The sequence below is a fragment of the Rhagoletis zephyria genome, unplaced genomic scaffold (assembly GCF_001687245.7).
Source record: "Rhagoletis zephyria isolate East Lansing unplaced genomic scaffold, Rhagoletis_zephyria_1.1 Rzeph_scaffold_08516, whole genome shotgun sequence".
NCBI lineage: Eukaryota > Metazoa > Arthropoda > Insecta > Diptera > Tephritidae > Rhagoletis > Rhagoletis zephyria.
Genome location: NW_016165596.1, coordinates 3,738 through 13,007, shown reverse-complemented (window position 1 = coordinate 13,007; position 9,270 = coordinate 3,738). Strand labels below are relative to the sequence as shown.

The 9,270-nt window shown below is 33.0% G+C and overlaps 1 protein-coding gene across 2 annotated transcripts in view; it reads right to left on the bottom strand.

Moving 5' to 3' along the window:
* Positions 1–7,689, bottom strand: part of LOC108375106 (uncharacterized) — a 17,882-nt gene extending 10,193 nt beyond the window's left edge. Inside the window, exons 1-2 of one of the 2 annotated variants that reach the window (XM_017631186.1) lie at positions 7,291–7,689; positions 4,045–4,113 (exon numbers count right to left, since the gene is read on the bottom strand). In XM_017631186.1, coding sequence (XP_017486675.1) covers positions 4,045–4,113; positions 7,291–7,605 — 384 coding nt within the window. In that variant the 5' untranslated portion in view covers positions 7,606–7,689. The remainder of the gene's footprint in view (positions 1–4,044; positions 4,114–7,290) is intronic. The other variant, XM_017631187.1, reaches the window with a different exon arrangement.
* Positions 7,690–9,270: the final 1,581 nt, after the last annotated feature.

Sequence of the window (9,270 nt, the reverse complement as noted above, 5' to 3'; positions counted from 1 at the left end):
GTATGTTCGACGAAGAAAATGAGCAAACCTTTATTATACGAAAATGAAATGTAGCTACCCAAAATCTGGCCAAGGAATCTATTTAAAAACTCAAAACTTTGATTAATTTTTTTAAAATGACTATTGCACCAAGCTTGAAACTTGAATTAATGCGGTGTGTGGTAAACTGTAGCTTTATAAAAAAACTAGAGGTAGCCGGCCACGCGTTGCTGTTGCTCAGTCTAATAAAACGGAAATATGAAGATCACAGAACATATGTGATTTTATTTGCATTGCACATCTATCCAATTTCATGTAATTTTAATTTGTTTCTAGACTTTTTAGATGGGTGATAACACGAATGAAAAATGTTTCAAATTTTTTAAATACCTTTCGTTTGATACTAAAACTGTAATATTTAACAAATTTTCTTAAATCTTAATTGAATTAAATTTTTTTGAACAGGTGGTAACCCCCTCTAAAAATATTTTCCAAAATTAGCTTTCCTAAACCACTTTATGGTGCCAAACTTTATTGCAACATTTCATTTACCCTATCTATTTATTTGAATAAATTTTTTTATTTCAAACACATGGCAACATTCTTCAAAAACATTTTGGAAATAAAGCTTTCTAAACAAATAAATAAATAAATAATAATACAATTTTGAAACATGTCCAACGCAACTATCTTTTCTAATTTCTCCATTTCAGATGCTTTAAAACTCGGTGAACCGGGAGGCAAGCCAAATATTTTAAGGCCTTTAATGCTCTACAAAAAAAAAAAAAATATGTGGTACGCGAAGGCATACTTTGTAAATGTCATCAGATCTGTATAATTTTTTCGATTTCCAAAAATAACTTTATTTTTTTTGAAATTTTATTTTGAAATTTTTTCGTCATACGAAATGTTTGTTAAGAGGGGCGTTCGTTAAGCTTGCACCTACTGTACTTACATACAATACGCGCATACCAACAAACATGTGTACATCAAATCTGAGACATTCGATTTTATTGTTTATGTTTTGTAATGTTTGTGTGCAATATTTTCAATGCAAATAGTTATATATGTAAGTCTTAAATGCATGCTAAATGCATATAAAATACATAACATATATATATTATATATTATATGTGCTGCTGATAAATCACTACGATGTAGTAATACAAAAAAAAACTGTAAATGCATGCGTCAGACTATTGCCGGTGTATGTATTTTTGGCAGGAATGCAAAGAAATAAAAAAACAGAAAACTGGTAAAATGATTAACGAAACAAGTATTCAAAAATAAAAAAGCTAAGAGAATAAATTTGATCTTTTTATTTCTTTTATATGTACAAAGAAGACACTGCAGAAATTATCTTTATGCATACATTTTTTTGCAGCTGACGACAATTGCCGATTTATTCTGAAACGAAAAAGCTCAAAAGTATGAAACGAGTCAACTGCGGTGAGTAAACACGCTTGCGTTGGAATGAATGTCAAATATAAAATATCAGATAAAAACATGTGTCTAAATATTTGCTCTTATAATGCATGATAAACTAATATTTATATAGTCCCTTTACACATTTAAGCAGAAAAGCAATTAGTTTAAGTGAAAAATGTGCCTCTAAAAACGTTAGAGCTTTCGTTCCAGATATTAAATTGCGTTGAAAGCTGTGTAGATTGCTTTGCATTTATAAGGGAAGGAATATTTTACTGGTTAAAATTTTTTATACTTCCTACTTTTTTCCCTCGAAATATTCGGCGACCAAACTTCATATGCCAAAAAAAAAATAATAATCTATTCGGGGTTTTAATAAATGTACGGTTACTTCCAAAATTGAGCGTACGGGTCTTTTTTTTTGTTAATATTCGCGATGTTTTACATGCTAAAACCTTTTTTGCTAATTTTATTTTAAAATATGGCCTATGTTTTAGCAAATCCCATTTAAATCCAAGAATGATACGATGTGAAAAATTAAGAAAAAGCTGCAAAGTTTCAGCAAAATCGCGAACTTTTTAATACGAATTTATAAAAAAGACTCATGTATGCAGTGTTATAGCCCATTAAATTTTAGTATAAGAATGTGCAAATTTCAGATGTCTAGAAACTCGCGTTGATTTTTGAGATTTTTTTTGCTGGCTGTCCTACGCATTTTTTTTATACAAAAAAAACCTGAAAATTTTTTATATGGAAAATTTACTCAAAAACGAAAAAAAATATAAAAAAGAAAAGAAATTGCTATGCGGCGCTAGGGTCCGATTTTGGTTCCCTCGATTTGTGCCTGCCTGTGCTTTCCCCATTTGGCCATGGTGACTGTTGGAGCGACGCCAGCTAAATGATATACAAGTGATTTCTCTCAAAACAGATTTTCACCACGAGTGGTTTATAAGAAAGCTTTTTTTCTATGACTTTTGGGCTTACAAATTACGATCTGCATAATCCTGTAGCATTACAGTGGAAACACAATGCCGGCGAACGGCGAACTCACCACAGCGAAATTACCGCTGTCAAAATTAGAACTTCCCTCGGCGGCGTTTCGTGGCGATAGATTTATTTCTATCGCTCTGCTGGGCGATGGCGGCAGTACATGCCAAAGGTGGCCGTATGTTTTTTTACTTTCAAAAATTTAAAAGAAAACAGCATGTGACACGAATTATTTTTGATGGTTGAAAAATACAGTGATCGACTCGTTAAATCTGGCTTAAAATAAAATAATTTATAATAATTCCCCCTTGCCTTATATTTATATTTGTTATCATTTCTAAATATGGTCTCGTTTTACAAAATATGGTCACCTAGCTTATAAGTGCGACGAAATGGTATCAGCTGTTTTCGCTACCGCTCTAATTCTGTTAAAGTAAACGAAATAGCAGGGCGAACGGTGAACGACGGCATCGCCCAATTCGGCGAACTTCGCCGTTCGCCGGGTATTGTGTTTCAGGCATTACGTGGATTGAGGTTAAGCTTTTCCACATTCCAGTATTCAGATATAAAAAATGAAAATGTTTTACCTAGTTTGATTTTTCATAAAATAAATAGATAGTTAGAATTTTTGGTTTCTGAAGTTAAAATCCAGAAAAATCAAGATTTCGAAACATAATCCTAAAAATAAAAAAGGAAGAAACTATGTTTTTTTTTATAAAAATGAAATCGTCTCCCAAATTAACGCTAAATAGTCGCAACTTTTCGGAAAGCCTGGTGTGTGGGGATCGCCATTGTCTGCCAAGAGCCGACCGATTTTAGAACAAATGTTTCTATAATCCTTGGGTGTTTCGCATCGAAATTTGTAAGACTCTGAGGGAAAGTTGCGCTCTACAATAACTCGCCGTTTATTTTGCCCCTTTTGCCTAAATAACTGGTCACTGGTATCTGAACGCGTCGGTTATTCGTTCAACTTCATCAACCAACGATAGAAAGTTTTGTCGTAAGTTTATGACGATAGTGCGATTTACAGATGGAGCTGGTCATTTAAGCACAAGAGGTATGAATTGACTTATGCCACTTTTAAAATAAATGGCTCCTAAAATAAATGGCTCCTAATGCACATTTACATATATGGAAGTCAGTATTATTTTTGTTTTTTTGTTAAAAAAAAAATTCATATTTACTTAAGTATTTATGCAAGGCGAATTCATACAAGGTTATAGCGGCAGCACAAAACCCAATAACTAGACTAAAAAATTATATGCACAATGATAATCAGAACACAACAAATTTACAAAAAAAATACACCTCATTTTGACAATCGCCGTAATTTGCCTTGAAATCAGCTGCTGCGGTAACCACCACCTTGTATGAATTCGCTTTGTATGAATGTTGTATGCACCTATGGCATTTACATGATTTCATCGCTGACTGGCCGAGTTATGAATGAATGCACATTGTTTCCATTTTTATCAACCAACTGGCTTTTACAACAAAATTACAATTAACTGCGTTCAAACACACACACACAAGCAATATTAAATGAGTAAATGAGTCGTAATTGCAATTTTAGTGCTTGTTTATATGTATGTATAAATTTTTGTGTTCTTTTTTTTCATTTTACAACAAAGTAACTTGCAACATTGCACTGACCTCCAATACACAATCGCCCGCCTTCAGCCCGCTCATTTCCGCCGCCGTATGTGCATCAACCGCGCTCACCTAATGCCAATGGAAAAAGAGAATAAACGCATGAATGCATAGAGAAACTAATAAATGGCAAAAAATTATGAAATCATATAGCACCTTTTTTTAGTTTTTTTTTTTAACTATTTAGAAGGAAGCAAACTATTTTTAACAAACTGATTGTCAGCGAAATGAGAAATGAATATTCGCTAGTTAGGCAAAAGAAATAAATGAAAACGCTTTGTGTGAGAAAATGTTGAGTTGCGAGCTTTAGAAATTAGCAGAAAACCAAAGTTTTTAAAATAACGCATAGTAAAATCCATATTATTAAGTAATATGTGGTAGAAATATAAACTTTTCTGCTACATAAAGGTTTTGCAAAAATTTCTAAACTTTGCTTAAAGAAAAATTTTGATGCTTAAAATTTAGTGCATACGCTCAAAATATTAACAGAAAGCTCATGCGCGAGTACGTAAATAGCGTGCTCATCAAACTGTACGACAGTCACATATGCATTAACAATATTGAGTATTTATTTTATTATTTTTTTAATTTTAACTATTTTTTTATAAAAACATATATTTTTTTCTTTAGCAAAACTCGTATTAAGCTAACTTTCAATCTTTTTGAAATATCAAAAAAAAACTAGAAACTTTTGTAAAAATTTCGAGCTTTTTTAATTAGATTTCTCAGAAAGGCTTTGAGAACGCAGTTTTTTAGCTGATTCAATTTAGTATAACGAAGTGCATGTTTGAAGTACCTAGGAAGTACCGTTGATATTTGGATTTTTGTACTGTTGGAGGTGTTGCCCTTGCACAAAGATTGAAACTTGCCTTTTTGCGTTTTTTTTTTAAGAATAAGTTATATCTCTACTAGTTTGTCTTCACCCGCGTNAGTTTGAAGTAGCTAGGAAGTACCGTTGATATTTGGATTTTTGTACTGTTGGAGGTGTTGCCCTTGCACAAAGATTGAAACTTGCCTTTTTGCGTTTTTTTTTAAGAATAAGTTATATCTCTACTAGTTTGTCTTCACCCGCGTTACTGTATTGTATCAAATTTCTGCGTGTTACCTTAGGTGTCATTTATATCAATTAAACTTAACCTATTTAAACTCAAAAAGAGCAAACAAGATTTGCACATTCGGCTTTTTCCTAACACCTTCCAAATATTTTTAAAAGAAAATCTTCTTAAATCTTATTTATTTTACACACATTTTATTAAATTCTTTTAATGCAAGTCAAATTTAATTTTTTAAACTGGTGGCAACCCTCCGCCAATGCCATCAAATCCGCACCGTTCGTTCGATTTTCAAATTAAAAGCCTTGGACTGCAGATGTGCAATAAGGTTTTACTTTTTTGAAAAAAGTTGGCAACTTTTAAAAAATTGTATTGAAATTATTTAAAAAATAAATCAATTATTACCAACTGGGTATCAATCGAAATCATTTTGAAAAGCTTTGTTTCCTAGCTGAACTATAATAGGGTTGCCAATTGTTTAAAAATCATATTAGGTAAGATAAATATGTATCACCATANATCATTTTGAAAAGCTTTGTTTCCTAGCTGAACTATAATAGGGTTGCCAATTGTTTAAAAATCATATTAGGTAAGATAAATATGTATCACCATATGGGTGCCAAACAAAAGGGGTTTTAGAAAGTAGTAGTTTGAAAATATTTTGAAGGGGGTTGCCACTTGCCTGAAATGTCGAATTTAGTTAACTTATACTCAAGTTGTATAAACATGGATGTCAAACGAAAGAGTGTTAAGAAATCTTTATTTGCAACGCCAAGAATATTTTTGAGGTATTAGAAGAGGTTTGCCACCTGTTTAGAAAGTTAAATCCAAATTATTTCATATGTTAAACGAATTTTTAAAACAAGGGTATCAATCGAAGGGAGCTTCAAAAGTTTTGATATCTGAACTGTATTTAGCGGGATTGCCACATGTTTGAAAATTAAAATTCCACTTAATTCATCAGTTAATGAAATATGTATCGAAGTGTTCGGCCAAGGAGAATTAATATTGATTAAGCTTGAAAATACTTTTGAAGGGGGCTGCCACCTGTTTGAAAGGTCCAAATCAATTAATCACGTGTTCAAAAAGTAACATTCAAATTATTTAGTAAGTTGGATGATTTACTAAAAGATGGCTATAAAGCGTGATGGAGACCTTAGCCTGTAGATGTATGCTATAGTTATATTTTTTTAAATTAGGAACTTTTTTCATCGGTATAGGGTGATTTTAAATTTGATGAAAATAAAACCATTCACTATGCGAGACTACTCTTCACTCAGAAACGGTTGCAAGGTTTTGATGAAATACGGCAATCAGATCTCTTATAATTTTGACTAATATTTGGAATATTATTTAAGTTTTTGAAATTAAATTTTGGGCGTTTTAACGCCATGCGGCTTCACTAGTTGTAATAATTCATTTAACGTATTAAATAACTTGTTGGCAACCCTCTTCAAACAACTCAAAAAATTCTAAATGTTCAAGCCTAAGATTTCTTAACACTTTTTCGTTCGACACGTAAGCTTGTGTATAATTTAGTTAAATTTGACTTTTCAGACAATGGCAAGTGGCAATTGTCTTCAAAATATTTTAGAAATACAACCATCTAAATCCGCTTTTATCTGACACCCACCCTTAATTCAAGTTGAATTTGACCATTTTTAACAGGTAGACAGTTTAAAACTGATATCGATTATGACCCATATTGCAATAATTCATTTTCCTTATAATATAATCTGAATTTAACTCGTTAAATAGTTGGCAACCCTGTTCATATTTTTTTCAAACTAGAGCCCCTTTAAACTTCTTTCGTTATATTCTCACCAGTACTAAACCGCAAATACTTCCATAGGCATGCGGTATGAAAAATTTCCGTTTGTATGGGAGGGGCCACGCCCCCTTATCTAATCGAGATTAAAGCTACTCTATATTTTAAGTTGCGCCAAATTACACCAGTGCACAAAATTCCTTAATGTTCCGTTGAGTAGTTAAAACGTGAAAGCGTAACAAACAAACAAACTTACTCTCGCCTTTATAAAATTAGTAAGGAAGGATTAAAAAATAATCACAATTAAAACATAATAAAGTAAATAGTCAAAACTTGTTAATATTTATGTGAGTCTCTTATTGTTATGATAACCTCTGTGCACACTAGTCGCTTTCTAGTTAATATGTAGCTGAAGTTACTCATACGCACCCACGGATAGGGATCCCATTTGGTGCGCGTCAAATGGAAGCCGCACGAACCGGTTATGGTTTTTCGTATGCATAACAAGCGCACCGATGGATCATAATGTTCGTAGTTGTAGTCAGAATCTAGCGCATTTCCAGCGTTTCGCGGAAGTGCTCGCTTCACATCCTCGGCGGCTATAATTTGCGGTTCTTTTGTACAGCTCATATTCAACGAAACGTCGTTAAGTTCTCGCCGGAAGTGGGAGCCTATTATTATTCCCTTATAATTTTGCTGCATATCGCCGAATTTTCGAAAATCAGTCGCACATTTAGTTCTCATTTCGAATAATTTTCTGTTGTTATGAACTAAGATATAATTATCACATCAGCATCCGCAATATTCAACGTATTGTACCCAGCCGCGGCGGCGTTCATTTTCTACTGACTATTCACTGGCCAACAGATCGTTCCAAGCCGGTGCTAGCGTTCGTGGTTTATGTAAAATACATACATAAAAATGGTTAATTGGTAATAATTTGATAGCGCGCTCGCTCGCATCGCTGTGCTCCAGGTATTTTCATGTACCTGAGCAGTGTGGCCGTTTTAGCCCTTTGGTGGCTAGATTTAGCTACCACATACTTTTTTGGCCACATAAATTTAAAATTGTCCCTAGCCCTTTTTTTAGACCTTTGGAGAATTTATTCATACTTGGCATGAAAAAGTGGTATACATATGTTTAATTTAATCTCATTTTTTTCATTTATGTAGAGATGAATTTTTAAACTATGAAAGACTGATATATACATATAAATATATGTATTGTATGTTCCTTACGTTGTCTTACGTTGTTATTTATGCTTAATTTGTTAAATGGCCCATCAAGTCGATTGACCGTGTATGTTCTTGTGGTGTGATTGTACCAGCCGCTGGTGCGACTTCAGAAGCAATTTATTTGAAAATTTTATGATTAATTAGCTCATAGCTCATAACAATTATTTTGGCGGAAATTTCTAGCACTATCTGAGTCAAAGCCGTGTTTGTGGAAGATTAAGTTCTCGATATTGCAGTTGTGAATTAAAAAAAAAAACAATCTTTAACAAAATGGTAGAAAAATTATGAAATTTCGGCTCTAGTCATTTCTATCTTTCTTGGACCCCATTTTTAAAGAAATAAATATTGTACCAACATGCTGGTGAGTTATGTGCTTCGAGCCTGATGCTACAATCACTTGAAGGAGCCAGCAAGCTGGTGTCGTATATTTCCCCTTTTATACAAAAAGGTTTTTGGTTGGATAAAATACTAGCTTTTTTCCAGAGTTCATTGTTTTTTGTAAGTAAAAAATTTTAGCTACCATTTTTTTAGTCACAACGGCTTTCTTTTTAGCTCTTTTTAGCCCTTTTTTAAAAGGAATTTGGCTACCACTAAAACAGATTCGCGGCAACACTGTATCTGAGTCACAAATCTGTGGAGTTGATGCGAGAGTAGTTAAGCTGAGTACCTATATGTTTTTGTTTGATGAGCACATGTTTATTTAATTCTCAATTTGCATACAAGCATTGTTTAGCGATAACAAAAGATACATTCGTCATTGCATGTATGAGTTACAAGATTATATGTATGTATGCATATGCACATGTATGTGTGCACTCGAAGTGTTAGCTCATTTGAGAGACTTGAGGTTTTTGTAGCTAGCCAACAATTTTTATGCAATCTAGGCCAAAGTGCGGCCATAAAAAAAATCATTTGAAGTGCGCGTTGGACAGGTTTAGGTAATAATTATAATAATCACCGGTTTATTAGATTTACAATTTTATCAAGGGCATTAGGGTTCTCGCTGCTATACAAAAGACTACCTGGCATAAGATGAAGAATTTTTTCCAAAGCTTTTTGGGCTGTGATCAAGGTTTATCTATATACATATATAATACGCGAAGGCATTTTTTGTTCCGCTTAAAAAGATCTGCACAGTTCGTTCGATTTTCAAAAATGGGGTAACAAATTAGAG